The sequence below is a fragment of the Pteropus medius genome, unplaced genomic scaffold (genome assembly GCF_902729225.1).
Source record: "Pteropus medius unplaced genomic scaffold, Ma_sr-lr_union100, whole genome shotgun sequence".
Lineage (NCBI taxonomy): Eukaryota > Metazoa > Chordata > Mammalia > Chiroptera > Pteropodidae > Pteropus > Pteropus medius.
The window spans coordinates 583,705-598,920 of NW_024346150.1; the positions used below are offsets into that span (position 1 = coordinate 583,705).

The following is a 15,216-nucleotide window of genomic DNA, read 5'->3' on the forward strand; positions in this document are numbered from 1 at the left end:
TTATGTCCACCTTTATTTTATGTAATTTGTATTATAAAAAAACAGCTTTTCTAACATAAAATTCTAGTATTGGATGTGTTTTTTTCTAAATTAAACATCCTCTCCTGCTTGCAGTTTTTCAGATGATTGCTTGCATAGTTTTGTTGAGGTATAGAGTATCCTCTTCTTCAAAAAGTACCATCATTATCACTTAGGGCTTCTGGGGTTAGTACCATGATGCCTTCCTTACCCAAAGAACAGTATGGTGCAGAGAAAACAATCCACTGTAAAACTTGTATTGTTTATCCTAGTACTTATACCAGGCTCTGATCTTGTCTACATAGATAATCTACAAGGACACAAGATAATTATGTTGGCTGCTCTGATTAAATGGGCATCTAGAACTCATGTGTTTTGAAATAGATATTTTTGCATTTTGGGAATTTGAATAGGCTGTCCCTTGTTTCCTGTGGCACTTTCTCCAGATTCTTTCTTTGGTTCTCCTTGGTTTTCCCACCATTTAGGTATCCTGATGGCTTAGCCTTCAGTGTTCCCACTATGAACATTGTCACTGTCTCATCCCTATGGGTTGACAGCCTAACCTCAGTGAGGGCCAAAGGTAAGGTCTTTTGGAGAAAGACGTTTAGTACCTCTGCATCAGACTATGAGAGCGTAACAGAAGGCAAGTGGTATTTTCCTACAAAATATGTAGTGATACTGGTTGATGAGTGATAGAAATGTGTTGGAATTTTTTTCACTTTGTTTTCACTTGCCACACAATGTGTCTATAGGGAAGATAGAGCTCTAGATTCTGTAGGAAAAACGAAGAGTAGATGTAGTGAGAGGCCTGGTTCTAATTCTGGCACTTGTGCTTATAGCATTGTAGCTTGAATGAGGTACTTGGCTCTTTAGGAGTCTGGAGTCTTAATCTGATAAAATGATTGACAGTGCTTTGTAAACTGTAGAAAGCAGTGAGGGACTGTTTATTGTCACTTTACACCTGCAGAAGCCTGCATACTTAAACTAGAAAGAAATTGGAATGTGATCTTAGCTGTAGCTAATCACTTCTTCCCACAAGATAATCTACAAACATCTGCTATGATTAATAGAAGGTTTTCTAACCAAGAATATATATAGATTATAGAGGACCAACAGTATGCCACAGAGGCAAAAACAAAGATGGAACTATAAGCCTAATGTCTCGAGATATATTTGGATCCAAGATACTGATCCTATAAGTTGCCATGAGAGTCTAGTGGTCACATAATGCCCATGAGGAACACTGGTCTGCCAATCATTAATTTGGCTGAACTGTGACAAATGGTAAATGGTTTGTTACTCTTGTCCGGTCCTACGACCTACTGAGGGCTTAAGAAGATTTAGGAATGTAGGACTTGGATTTTTCATAAAGCTATCCAGGGATGCGTTGAGGCTAAGAGAATGAGTTAATGCTCTGGAGATAGTCTGAACTGGGCATTAAAGGAGGGTGGGATACTTGACATAAGTGCAGGTAAGCAGTTCAAGTAAAAGGTACAGAGGTCAGAAAATGCAGAGCACGTTTAAGAAGCACTAGGTTGACTAGCAAGAGAGTCCTGGAGTGAATTCAGAGAGGTTAGAAACCATATGTGAAGAATCTCATATCAGGAATGAACTTTAACCTAAAGAACTTAAGGTAGGGAAGTGAGTCAGAGTCAGACTTCAATATTAGAGAATTCACCTTTTTCCTTTTTTAAGTTGTGGCAAAAAACCCACAAAATTTTATAACAATTACCAAGTGTGCAGTATAATACTGTCAATCACATGTGCATTGTACATAGACAGTTCATTTTTTAAATAACCTTTTATAGAAGCCAAAATTTTAAAAAATAGAAGAAAAATTTTAAAAATTTAATATTCCCATTTAACCAGAGCTCAGCTAAATAACTTTAGTTCATATCTTTGAGTCTTTTTCTGTGCATGTGTGTAAATGTATGTGTCTATACATGTAGTATTTTTAAATCAAAATGAGCTCATCCTGCTTTATAACTTTTTAACATCAATCTCTACATTTTGCTTTCAGTAAACTTTCATTTAATCTAAACCTCATTCTATACTCTGTAGTTTCCCAAGTGAGCCAAATATGTCATTCACAAGTTTTTTCACCACACCAATAGCCAGTCTAGGACCACAGGTTGCTTTGAGTAAAGGTTATGTTCCTTTACTCAAACTTCTATTTTTGTACCTAGAATAATATTTAGTAGTTTTTTCCTCCATGTTTTTATGTAATTTTTAAAAATTTTAATTATTGTATTCAAACTTTTATGATACTTGTTCAAGATATTGGGTCAGTTGACCACCAGAGAGTTGTAGCCATGTGGAAAATGGATTAGAAGGAATAGGGCTACCAACTGGTGAGAGATGGTGACTGAACTGTGATGGCGGAGATGGAGAGGTGAAGATGGATTTGAAATATGTTTTATAGGTATAATTTACAATGTTTGATGATGGGTTAGGTTGCAGAGTAAGGAGGAGGAGGAGTCAGGGATGACAGGCTTCTGGCTTTGGTATTGGGGTGGATGTGGTATCCTTCAGTAGGAATGGGCACACTGGAGATTAGAGGGAAAATGAGTAGGTTTTGGACAAGTTGAATACAAGACGACGTCTAGTAGGCTGTTGGATATATGGATATGAAATCTAGAGATGCTTTAAAAAGACCCATTTTGAAAAATGGCACATAATGGAATGGGTTGAAGACATTCTGTATTTTTCAATGGTACTGATAAAATTGGATATCTGTTTTTAGTGGGTAGTTAGAGTCTCACTTCCTACCATATTAAAAAATTAGGTTAACAGTCTAAATGTAAATATATAAAACTATAAAAGTGTCAGAAAATGTTTTAAAAGTCATAAAGGAAAAAGATTTAATTACATAAAAATGTAATTAAAAGATTTAAATACATAAAAATGCAATTAAAAGATTTAATTACATAAAAATCGTAAACTTTGATGTAGTAAAAGTCACCTTAAATAAAATAAGAAAATAAGCTGCAGATTGGGAGGAAATGTCTGTGACATATAATAGGTTGAGTTAGTTATCTGTGGTAGGCAGGATAATGCCCCAAGATGTCTGCATCCTAATCCCTGGAACCTGTCAATACATTACATAGAAAAGGGAATTAAGGTTGCTAACCAACTGACTTTAAGACTGATAAAGTGTCTTGGGTTATCCAATTGGGCCCAATGTAATTAACAAGTATCTTTAAAAGTGGAAGAGGTAAGCAAAAGCAGAGTGATGTGATGTGAGAAAAACCTGCCTTTGCTAGCTATGAAGGTAAATAGGGCAATTAAAAGAAATTCAGATGGCCACTAAACATGAAATTCACTTGTTTTTGTGGCCTTGGGGATGGTTGAACTGACCCAGGAAGAGAAAAGAGCAGAGGGCTGAAAAGAAATGGTTGGAAAGATAGGTGGAGAACTTGTGGTTCAAGTGGGTAAAGAAGGGGACCGACCATACCCAGGACCAAAAATAGCTGCCTAGACCCACATCAGTTGTGCTCATGTGAATGGATGTATTCTTTTCACTTTCTGTGAAGTGTATCTTAAGGGCAGCCCTGGATTGTGCTCCCCTGGCCTTCCAGCCTTACCCTGTAGAGTAGGGTCGTGTAGACTCCAGATTGATTATTTGTGAAGGGCTTGAAAAAGTTAAGCCTGCAGAATCCTGAGCTCTTTACTTCAGGGACCTGATCCTGAGGGAATATAGCTGCTGAGCTGCAGAATTTAATAAGGAACTGACATTCTCAGTAACCCAGACTCCAAAGAAGACATGAATAGGATTTATCTAGTTCAGCTTGTTTATTAGGATTTCCTCTGCTTGTCTCTCCAGCCCTAACTGGTTTGGCTTCAGGTCTTGGAGTACTAGGTGCCATTACTAACAGCGTTTCCTCTGCTGACTGGATTTGGTGGGTAGGGCTCCATGGGTACCCAGAAACTTGGCTAACATCCTTTGGAGACTCCTGCTAAGGGGAGTCTGAGGTGTGGGGGAAGAGAGATGCTTCTCTGTATGGGCCCAAGGGCAGTGCTTACAATGCTGAGGGGTCGGGATATCACCAGCTTCCAGCCCAGCTTCTCGCTTATCTTGGGGACTTGCAACCTTGGAGTGAAGCTGCTGAGGGAGAGCAGTCTGTAGAGAGCTCTGGTTTCTGTGCTGAAATCCTTGGGAAAGTCTGCATGCTAGTCTTTCAGCCTGGCCTGGGTGGCTCTTCATTGTAACTGTGGATGATCCCAATCTATGGTCTCCTACTTTGGGTTTCCTGGGGCTTTCTCTCTTTTTCACTGAAGATAGGGCTGAAGCCTTGTCTTGTGTGTTACCTAAGACTGGAACCTCAGAGTTTGAGGGCTCTCCCAGGGCTGGAAAGTTCTTACCAGCCTCCTTGTGAACATGTGGTCCCTGGGGTGAGACCTGGGCCACCATCTTCGCCTTCATTCTTTCCTCTCTCTGAGACTCTTGTTCTTCCCTGCCAGACCATTGTGGCTGAGGATGGGAAGAAGAGTGGGAGTGACAACAGTGGGAGATCTGGACAGATGGAGATACTGTGCTCTCAACTTTTAGGGGATGACAGCTTGAAGAGTAGGGACACGGTTTGGGGGGATGGATCTGCTGTGGGGGGCAGGAAGAGAGTCTCCAGGTGCTTGGAGTTTTGGAGCTCAGAGCAGGGGAGCTGCCAAATGATTGACTTGGGCCAGGGGATCTAGAAGCAGGGCTCTGCTGCAGTTTCTTCAGCCTAAGTTCCAATTCTCTACTCCAGTGCCAGGCCTGGATCTCAGGGAGGATGGGCACCTCTGAGACAGTTTCTCTCTGGGAGGGCGGAGTCTCCTCCTTACCTCCTGGGAACAGCCCTCCCTTGGGTACGCCAGTCTGGTTGGGTTCAATCTTCAGAGCTTCAGGTAGGGTGGGAGGCCAGGGTATTGGCTGCAGGGGATCTACTGCTGGAGGGCTGAGGCCCTGTGAGATCTCCCTTTGTTGCACATTTCGCCATACTAATTCAAGGTCAGTGTGTGGATCTGGTAGAGGAGCATAGAGTGAGCTGAAGGTTGGGGCTGGCAGTTCAGTGGCCCAGCATTTCCTTCTCTGCTCCACTGCTCCCCTCTCAGGCTTACAGTTGCTTTGGTCTTCAATAGACTCACTTATGTGAGACTCTGATATAGAGTTCAGGGGTGGGCTGGGGCCCCAGAATGGGGACCAGGGAGCACAACAGATTTCTTTCTGCTCTATGTTTCCTGTATCAGGCTCAGAGTCAGACAGGATTCCCAAGGGGCTAGCTTCGTATGGGTCTTGGGGTAAGCTTCGAGGTGGGCACTCAAAGGCCCAGGAGTTCTTTCTCCTTTGTATATCCCCACAGCTAGCCTCAGAATCAGACAAGACCTCCATAGGGCTAACTCCAAGGGGCTCCAGTACAATAGCTGGGTGTGGGCCAAGGGCCAGAGATGGGGTCTTAGAAGCCCAGGAATTGCTGTAATGTTCAATGTCCTTCCATGCAGCTTCTGATCTAGTGAGTCTTCCAACGGGATTGTTTCTTTGGGGTTCTAGAACAGGAGCTAGAGATCGGCTGTAATCAGGTCCTAGATACTCAGAGATCCAGAGGTTCTCTTTCTGCCCCATGGTCTCCCACAAAGCCTTGGAGTCAGACAGGACTTCCTGGGGGCCCATTCCCAGGGACTCCAGCAGAGAGGCTGAGGGAAGGCTAGGAGATGAAACTGGGTCTGCAGAGACCCCCAAATTTTCTCTACTCTGCATGCCCTTCCACAGAGTCTCAGATCCTGATGGGACACATGCAGAACTGGTTCCATAGAGCCCTGGTTTGAGGTCCAGGGTGGGGGGCTCGAGGGCTGGAGGGTTTCCTGAATTTTCTCTGCGTCCCCAGTAGGGCTTGTATCCAGATAGATCTCCCAGGGAACTGCCTCCCTGGATTTCTCGTAGGGGGTCTGAAGGAGGGCAAGGAGCTGGCATTGGAGACCCAGAGATCTGAGGGTTCTCTCTGTGCCCCATGGTTCCCCAGATGTCCTTAGGTGCAGAATGTCCTCCTTCAGGACTGACTTTTTTGGGTTCTAATAGAGAATCTGGGGGTTGGCATTGGGCTGGCATTGGGGGCACAGAGCCTTGAGGATTCTCTTTCTGTCCTGTGGTTCTCCACTGAGTCTCACATCCAGGTGGAGCTCCCAGGGGGCTAGTTCCTTGAGTCTCTGTCATGGGGCTACAGATTGGCAAGGGACCAGGATTGGAGGCTCAGAGATCTCAGGATTCTCTCTTTGCCTTGTGGTTTCCCAGAGGTCTTTAGATCCATAAAAGCCTCGTATAGAACTAAGTCCCTGGAGTTCTGACAAAGAGGCCAGAGTTGGGCTGGGAACTGGCATTGCCGGCTCGGGGGCTTTTGGGTCCTCATTCTGCCTCATGGTTCTCCATGGGGCCTCAAACCTAGTCAGGACTCCCAGAAGGCTAGAAGGATACAGCAGAGAGTCAGAGAGGGAATCTGGAATGTGGTGTTGGAGGCCGGGATCCCATGGCACCCCCCACCAGAACTTGGAGCATCTAGTTCTTTGGAGTTCAGGATGTGGGTACAGGTCTTGATCCTCAGAGACCCAAGGGACCTCTCTCTGCTGCATAAGCCACTGTATATGTGCCTCAGCACCAGATAGGACTCCCTTGTGGTCTGTGAGAAAGGTCATACCATGGAGGGGTAGTGATGGAACAGAAAGGGAAGGTAGAGGGGGAAGTTGCTGAGGATTGGGGGCTATCTTTTCCAGATCACCTGTAGTATGGACTTCATGGGTAGGAAGCTGAGTTGGGGACCAATACTGGGGAAGCAGCAGGTTGAACCTAGGCAGGAAGGCAAGCTTGTTGAAGTAGACAGGACTAACAGGCAACTTCAGGGGAGAGCGACTACTTGAGCTCAGGAAGATGGCCTCCAAGGACTCACTGTGCAGAGAAGGGAGACCCCAGAAGAGCTGGCTTTTTCTCTGCTCTAGATGGCTCCCTGAAGCTGTCTTGTGCCTCACAAGCAGGTTGGTCAGGATCTGAAAGGTGGGGAAGGATCTGGAAGGGCTTGGGGTCCCTATGGCCTCGTGGAGGCTCTTAGAATCACAGGATGGCTGGGATGGGGCTGCTGTGGCTTGTTCTCTAATAGGATCCTCTTTGGGAGGAGAACATGGATCGAGAGATGTCTCTTCCTCTTCCTCCTCTTCCTCCTCTTCCTTCTCTTCTTCCTCCTCTTCCTCCTCTTCCTCCTCTTCCTCCTCTTCCTCCTCTTCCTCCTCTTCTTCCTCTTCTTCTTCCTCTGACTTCTGCTTCCGTAGACGATTAAGGAAAGGCACATGGTATAGAAGTGGTAGTAGGCCCTGGGGAGTAGAGAAAGATACTTTCAGGCTTGAAGCCTTTTCAGAGGCACAAGCTATGTCATGAAGCCCTCAGCCTTTGTTCCACACTCAGCTGGCCCCACATCTATGGTTCATAGTCACCTATCTGATGTTAATAACTATTACCCAGCCCACATTTGGAGATCATTCCTTACATAATCCTATATCTAAGGTCAGTGATCACTCACTAGGCTTCAAGTCTAGTCATTGATCCCTCTCACCCAGCCTCACATTTAAGGCTAATAGTCACTCACTTGGGCTCACATCCATGTCAATGATTCCTCACCCAAATTCGCATGTGGTGTCAACAGTTATTCAGCCTTCTGCACACCCATGTCACCCACCTTGTCTTGCATCCTGTCCCCAGAGTACCAGGGCTGAAGATGTTTCCAACTCCCAAGCTGCCACCATCTCCGGATCTGCCAAACCATGAACAGGAATAGTGTCACTAGATTCCCTGTACTCTGGAGGCAGCTGCTACCACAGTATCTGCAGGCCAGGGCATGGGTCAGCTGGGGCCAGAGAAGCCCCTTGTCCCACTTAGCTCCAAGCAGGTCCTCTAGCAGCCATTCCATTTTCCTCAGCCTAGTGGCAGTTTATCCTGATGTCATCACTACACAGAACAAAGAACTCCCATCCCCCACATGCCTAACAGCCTTCTCCCTGAATTTAGGGCCAAAAAATTGCCTCCACCAGACAACTTGTAGTTCTTACATTGAAACCTGGGTGATCAGATTTCCTTTTGTCTTGATTGCCAAGGTCAGAATTATGCTTTAGGGATTGTGGTTAAGGACGTGAATTCTAACATCAAACTGCCTCATTCAAATCCTAGCTCTACCACTTCCTACCTGTGAAATTTCAGAACTGCTTAATTTTTCAGTGCCTCGGTTTTCTCATCTGTAAAATGAGAATGATATTATTACTTACCACATAGGGTTGTTTTGAGGATTAAATGAATAAATTTATGATTAGAATTGTACATAGTGTGTTATATTAAAATTTTATTTCTTTTAAGGTTCCTGATTACAAGGCTCATTCCGTCTTTAATAGATGGAATCTGTTCTCTTTTTTTTAAATCTCATGTCAGCTATGAACTGTCTTATTTGAAGAAGAAAAGTTGAGTCCTGATGGAAAATAGAGAAGGCAATACTGTGCTAGTTAATTTACACTTATGGCAGGATAACTTATCAAGTTATTAATTGCTATCTCCTACTTGCCAAAGGAGACCCCCAGTAGAATAAAAAGGTAACTTTGCTCTTCTATCTTCCAGAAATTCCAGGGTTTTTGTCTCATGGAATTATTAATGAATTTTGTTTTTTCTAGTTCCAAATCAAAGTTGTAAGACACCTGGTCTACAGTCTTATCTAGGCTTTTGTGTGGGAGGGGAATTTAATTTAGATGGGTGCTCTAGAGAAGGAGAAGATGGAGGACATGCTGAGTTGCCCAAGGATAGCAGTGGACCCGGGGACTTGGGAAAAGAAATATAGCAGTGGGTTCCATGAGTGACCAGTGCTGTACAAAAGTCCGCTAGGAGGCAGCAGGACTTCTGATTAGAAAAGCTGATTTAATGGTTAGGGCACTAAACATCTATCACATAGTCTTGGGAACTGCACCAAAAGATGCTGGTGTACATACTTGGCAGAAATGCTGTGGAGCCTTTGAATAGACCATATGGATTTAGATAATGCACAACCATGGCAGACTCAAGCTGAGGCTCTTTTCTAAGTGGCTTTCTTTATGGTCAGTGTATACCACACTAAAGGAAAAAAAGGCCCCCAGTCATGACGAATATTGATTATCTTTGAACCCTAGTACATGGTAGTTTTGAGCCAGATTTAATTTAATTTAGAAAAATTAAATAATGTGATATTTCTTGCTCCTTATTGTTATGGAACAAATTTATACTCTAACATTTATTATCTCATTTAATCTTTACAACTCTTTGAAGTAGGTATGTTACCTCTTTTCACATAAGGGGAAACAGCACAGAGAAGTTTCCAGAAGGTAGAGCCAGGGATTGGGAACCCCTTTGAACTTTGAGGAATCATTTGGATATAAGTTACACAATATGAAATCCAACAAGTGTAAATAAAATGGGGCTATATTGACTCATAACGGAACAGTCTGGGGGTAGGACTGGCTTCAGGTAGGATCAATTCAGGGACTCAATTCAATGTCATCGGGATTCAGTTTCTACTTCTTGGCTCTCTGTCTTCTGTGCTGACTTTATTCTCAGGTTCTGTGTGGTAGCAGGTTCAAGTGAAGCTAAAAACGTGGTGTCGCTCTGACAACATTGTGACTTATGGGTTCCAGTTGGTCATGTATCGATTCCTGAACTACTGATTGTACTGCTCAAAGGGGAGTAGAATGCTGCTTCTGACAGGTCTGAGTCACATACATACCCTTGGAGTAAGGGTGTGGAGGGAAGACCACTCCACTTGCACATGGACTGAGACTGAAGAAGTGGGATTGTGGTAGTTTCTCCAGAGGACATAGACATACTGTTTCCAGAAAGGTGTATGCATGTTGGTATAAAAACGAGACAAAACAGATGTCCACTACAGCCCTCTCTAACTTCCCCATTCTGTTTTCTGGCCCAGAGCTATGTCATTATCCTTTTATGATTCGAGACTTAAGTTGAAGTGTGAACACAGGTCCTCTGAAGGTTGGGGAAGAGGCTGGTTGGGGCCCATGGCAGGGATCTTGAAGAGGGGGAATCTGTGGGAGACCTAAACATCTGTGTGGATAGATCATTCAATGACCTAGATGCTCAATTCCTAGACTTGTTCATACCAGAGCCTTTTATCTCTGCTCCAATCCAGCTTTGGTCATATCTGAAGCCTCATCATCAGGAATTACTCTGCCTTCTGAGATAATACAGTCTGGCATCCCGCCCTCTGACTTCAACCTCCATATTTGTCCTAAAGATGACAGTTCATCAACCTTGTCAGGATGTCCATTCATTCCATCGATCCTTCCATTTTCTCCTTGTTCATGATCAACCTCTTGCCTTCATTTCCTCCCTCTCTATGATAGACTTCATGGTCCATCATTTAATCAACATGCCAAACACTTCTCAGTTCATTTGCCTTCTATGATTTCTACCTGACAAAATCCTAACTCTCTGCCTCTTTCAGACCTGCCATCTAGGAAGCAGCTCAGCCCAATTGGATAAAATCACACATGAGTAAGTTGGTACCACCATAAACTCATGGTCTACAACTAATAGTCAGCTTTATGATCACTTGAAAAACATTTATTCATGCATTTCATTTATTAAGTGCCTGCTATGTGCTAGACATTGTGCTGAGTACTTGGGATACATCAGTGATCAAAACAAGCAAAGCTCCTTGTCCATGGAGCTTACTTCATTGATTCCTTAAAAACTCTCCCATTCTCCTCAAAATTCAATTAGAACTTTCTTCACTTTCTTCAACTTTTTCCTGCCTGTAGCCGATCTGCCAGACCTCCACTTTTCAAAGGAACCAGAACCATCAGATGGGAACTTGCCACAGTCAAAAACCATTGAGTACAACCTCCTTCCTTCCTGCTACAGTGTAAGATGTCATTCTGGGAGGCCTTCCTTGCCCCTCCCAAACAAGGATGGGTGCCCTTATCCTCCCCTCCTTCGCCCCCAGCACTTTCTACACTAGATTGTAACTTGTTTCTTTTTTTTTCTTTTTTATTCATCGGTATTTGTCACAACCTTTTAAAGCAGAATGTAACTTGAGCACTACATTTCCATTCACAAAACTTGCTCTAGTTGCTTTCAAAGGGCTTTACAACATGCCTAGGTAGGCTTATAATTTTGCTAAACAGTACTTTTCTTTGGAAAACAAGCTCTAGGGATAGTTACTCCTATCAAGTTGGTTTCGCTTAACTTACTAAATTTCTAGAGGCTGTACATGCAGTTGCTAACTACAGGGGATAGCAGGTTTGAATAGAGCCTAGCAGATGAAAGCTGTTTTAACTAATGTTTTTCTTTTAAACATCACAGTATATCTCAGAACACTTCAGTGACAAAAGATTTGGTCTACTAAGGAATCTGCTTGATAGCTAAATACTTAAGGACCGCAAAGACCTCATCTAACCAGTTTACTGCTTTCACCCCAGCATCTGGTGTTTAGTATCCGGTTTGAACTTCCTAACTTCTGGGTCAAAGAATGAGCAATGGGCGGGATTTCTGCTCATGGGCGGGGCCTGCTCCGGGGCGGGGCCTCAGGAATCTCTTCAGGCTTCCTATCGGCCACCTCAGGAGGCATCCCCTCAGGAAGCCGAAGTCTGCCTCTTTGGCCCCCTCGAGTCCAGAGGTGGGGAGTTAAGCTCAGCCGAGATTCAAGCTGGGCTTTTCAGATGCCTCAGTGCCGTTCCCGCCGCAGGACTCCCTCACTTAGATTGGCGGGGCCTGTGGGTGGGGCGGCTGCGCCAGGGACCCACCGCTGAGCCTCCGAGTGTCCACGCGCGGCCTTGGCCTCCTTCGCTCCCTTTCCCTCTGTTTTTCTGTCTCTTCCCCTCTCCCCTCATTCTTCCCCTTTCCTCTCTCCCTCTCCCTCCTTCTCCATAGGGACATCGAGTTTAGGGCTTGGCCAACGGCCCAGCTCCAGTTGCCACTTGGGCCCGGTCATGTCCAGTACCCCTGATAGGCCCAGTGTCCTAAAAATGACAGTGAAACCTCACGCAGCCACCCCTTTGGGAGAGGTTAGTTTCTCAAACTCCCTGCTTTCACAGGAGGGATGATGCCCACAGTCCCAGGGGAGTTGTTTCGGAGGAGATGAAGGGAGCTGTGAGGCCGAGGTGGGCTAGTGGGAATGATGGGTGGAAGCCCAGCCCAGACCCATCAGGGCAGAATGCCAGTGGGCTGAGTCCTGAGGGGCAGAGGCAGACCTGGGATTGAATCTGTGGGAGGACCATAGTGAGGCATTCTAGCAGACAGGAAAGGCTGCAGGCTTCTAGAAAGGGGGAAAAACCAAGGCAACTGTCTTTAAATCTCAGGTGCTGGTACTTTACTGCATTTATTGAGGGTCTGCTATGTGTCAACTCCTGTATTTGATAGGAATTCTAGCTATGTCCTACTAGAGGTAGGAGGAAATGATGTTTTTAGAACCATTTTTCCCATTATGATAATATTACATAGTGAATTTGAAGATATGAAAAAGTAAAAGAATCCCATGAATTTCCAGTCTCAACATAATTTTCACAGCATTTTGATATATTTCTCTCCAAACTTTGCTATTCATATTTTTACATTGTTAAAATAGAGGTTTTTTTTTAGGTAGGAAAGCAGTTAATATTTTAGCATAAATCTTTTCTATACTCTAAACTCTTCCTAAACATCATTTTTAATGACTGTTATTCTCTGAAGTAGGTTTTCTGTGGTGAGTTGGCCACTCATGTGGATAGTTATTTTAGCACTGACTTCTATAGCTCGTCTCCTACATTCCAGTTGTTTCCTAAACATCCCCAAGCTCCATTTCCCACAGGTACCACAGGCCTAACATCTTCATAATTTAAGCCATTTTCTTCTGTCCCAACCTGCTCTTCTTGTTGTATTCCCCAAAGCAATTAGTATCACCTAGTTACTCAAGCAAGATACACAGGAGTCGTTCTACACGGTTCCCTCTTCATCTTTCCCATAATCAGTCACCAACGTTTGCTAATTTTCTCTGCTAGTTCTCAAATCTGTCTCTCTTTCCCATCCTTACTGCCACCCTTGTAGTTCAGGCCCTCATTGTTTTTCTCATAAATTTTACAGTAGCCTCCTAGCTGACCTCCATTCCTACAGTTTTGTTCATCTTAAATCCTTTCCCTTCACTACTGCCAAAGCAATCTACCTAAAACAAAAATGACTCTGATACTGCCCTCCCTAAGATCTTACAGTTAGGCCATACTTTCTACATGGTATAGAGAACCTCCTACCTGCAGATCTCTTCTTTCGCTTCTCTTGCCATTACCTGCTTGTATTTGTTATTCTAGTAATAGAAGAAAGTTTGTAGTTTTCCCCTGAGCCCAAATGCTGTTCATTGCTTCTATATCTTTGCTCACTGTGATTTTTATTTCTGTCTGGAATACCCTCACCACTTTTCCACATGGCTGATTTTTCTTTTTCTTTTTGGCTGATTCTTAATTGTCCTTCTATTCCAATTCAAGTATTATCTCCTCAGGGAACCTACCCCGAAAGTCCAGGTTGGGCTAAATGTCCCTTCTTTCTGCTCTACATAGTGATTATCTCTGTCTTTTCAATTAAAACATCCTTTAAAACACTTTAAATCTATTTACTTTGTGTACTTTTTCTTATAATTTTCTTATAATGTAGTCTGAGTATGTATTATTTTTCAGTTTGGAGTCTCTCTAGATTCTCACTTATGGAGGTCTGTTTCCTTGTATGTTTGATATATTTTATTAGGAGCTATATACATTTGGTTAAACTTTAACTTTGTGAATCCTGAAGGGCTTAGATTGAGATGATCTGTCTTGGTTTCTTCTGGGTGCTAGAAGATACCACCAACGTGGAACTGTTTCTTTCTTTTCCTTTTTTCTTTTTCTTTTCTTTCTTTCTTTCTTTTTTTTTTTAACTATTTCTATTTATTTCTTGGATTGGGATTTCTCAGGCCATGAGTATATTGTAAATTCAGATCCTGGGACTGCATGAGACTAGGGCTGTGATTATAAATTATGAGGGGGAAGTTTTTAGTATTATATTAGTATTGTGAGTTTTTCCACTCAGTTTTGATAGTTTTGTATATTTCTCAAATCTGTCTCTCCTCCCCATTCTTGTGTCACCAGAGACAAATTGATTTTACTATTGATTCTTGTTGACAGCATGCATATTTTCTTGTTCAGGTCTTCAAGATATTGCTCCTTTGGGTGCCTGGCTTTATGTGCAGTTTTAGATTCAGCTCCCCTACTTCGTCAAGTCTAAATAATATTCCTCAGGGGGCTGGTAACCAGCAAAGCTTTAGGTTTCTGGGTTGGGCATATTTTCAGGACAGTCCTGATGTCTGTGTTGGTTTTCCATTTAATTTTGGCTCCAAAATTTCTTCCTTCTTTCCTCCTTCCTTCCCTCTCTTCACTTCTGTCTCTCCTTCCTTCTTCCTTCCTTCCTTCCTTCCTTCCTTCCTTCCTTCCTTCCTTCCTTCTTCCTTCCTTCCTCTTTCTTTCTTTTTTTCCTTTCCTTTCCTTCCTTTTCCTTCCCTTCCTTCCCTTTTTCCTTCCCTTCCCTTCTTCCTTCCCTTTTTCCTTCTTCCTTCCCTTCCCTTCTCTTCTTGTTATTAAGAGCTTCCCTTACTTTCTTGTGAGCTCAGTAATGCATTTAAAGGTATATTTGCTTTAACTTATTCAGCATTTGGGTGTTCTGCAGTGGAAGGGCATTTTATAATATCTAGTCTAGTTAAATTGCCAGAAATGGAAACCCTAGAGACTTTGTTTTAAAAAATGGATTCTATTTTAGGCTTACTTGCAGATTTTTACAATGGAATCTCTGTCCAAGACTTATTTGCTTTTTTCTTGGTTATTTTTTAAATTTTTTTTTTTAAATCAGAATAATGTTATGCACATTGTTTTAAAAGTCAGATGGTAATTTAAGGTCTTTTAACAAAAAGCAGGCTCTTTGTCCCCACTTTCTTCTACCACAAATCCTGCTTACTGATAGCAACCACTTTAAATTCTTTGGTTATTTTTTGTATTGTTGACCTCCTTATTTTTAAGTAATATACTTTTACCAATATTTCTTGATATATTAATTTTAGACATTATATATTGATTTCTGACTATGGAAGATGAAGATTAGGCTTTCATCACCATCCCCATATAGTCACCAAACTCCTAATATAGTTATATTATAATTTTTGG

The 15,216-nt window shown here is 42.9% G+C and overlaps 1 protein-coding gene across 1 annotated transcript; it reads right to left on the reverse strand.

The window, feature by feature from the left end:
- Positions 1–3,878: 3,878 nt before the first annotated feature.
- Positions 3,879–8,028, reverse strand: SPATA31G1 (SPATA31 subfamily G member 1). Its single transcript, XM_039875503.1, has 3 exons — positions 7,713–8,028; positions 6,626–7,350; positions 3,879–6,209 (listed from the first exon to the last, which is right to left on the reverse strand). The coding sequence occupies exons 1-3, from the start codon at positions 7,941–7,943 to the stop codon at positions 3,887–3,889; spliced, it is 3,279 nt and encodes a 1,092-aa protein (XP_039731437.1). The 5' UTR covers positions 7,944–8,028; the 3' UTR covers positions 3,879–3,886.
- Between the last annotated feature and the right edge of the window lie 7,188 nt (positions 8,029–15,216).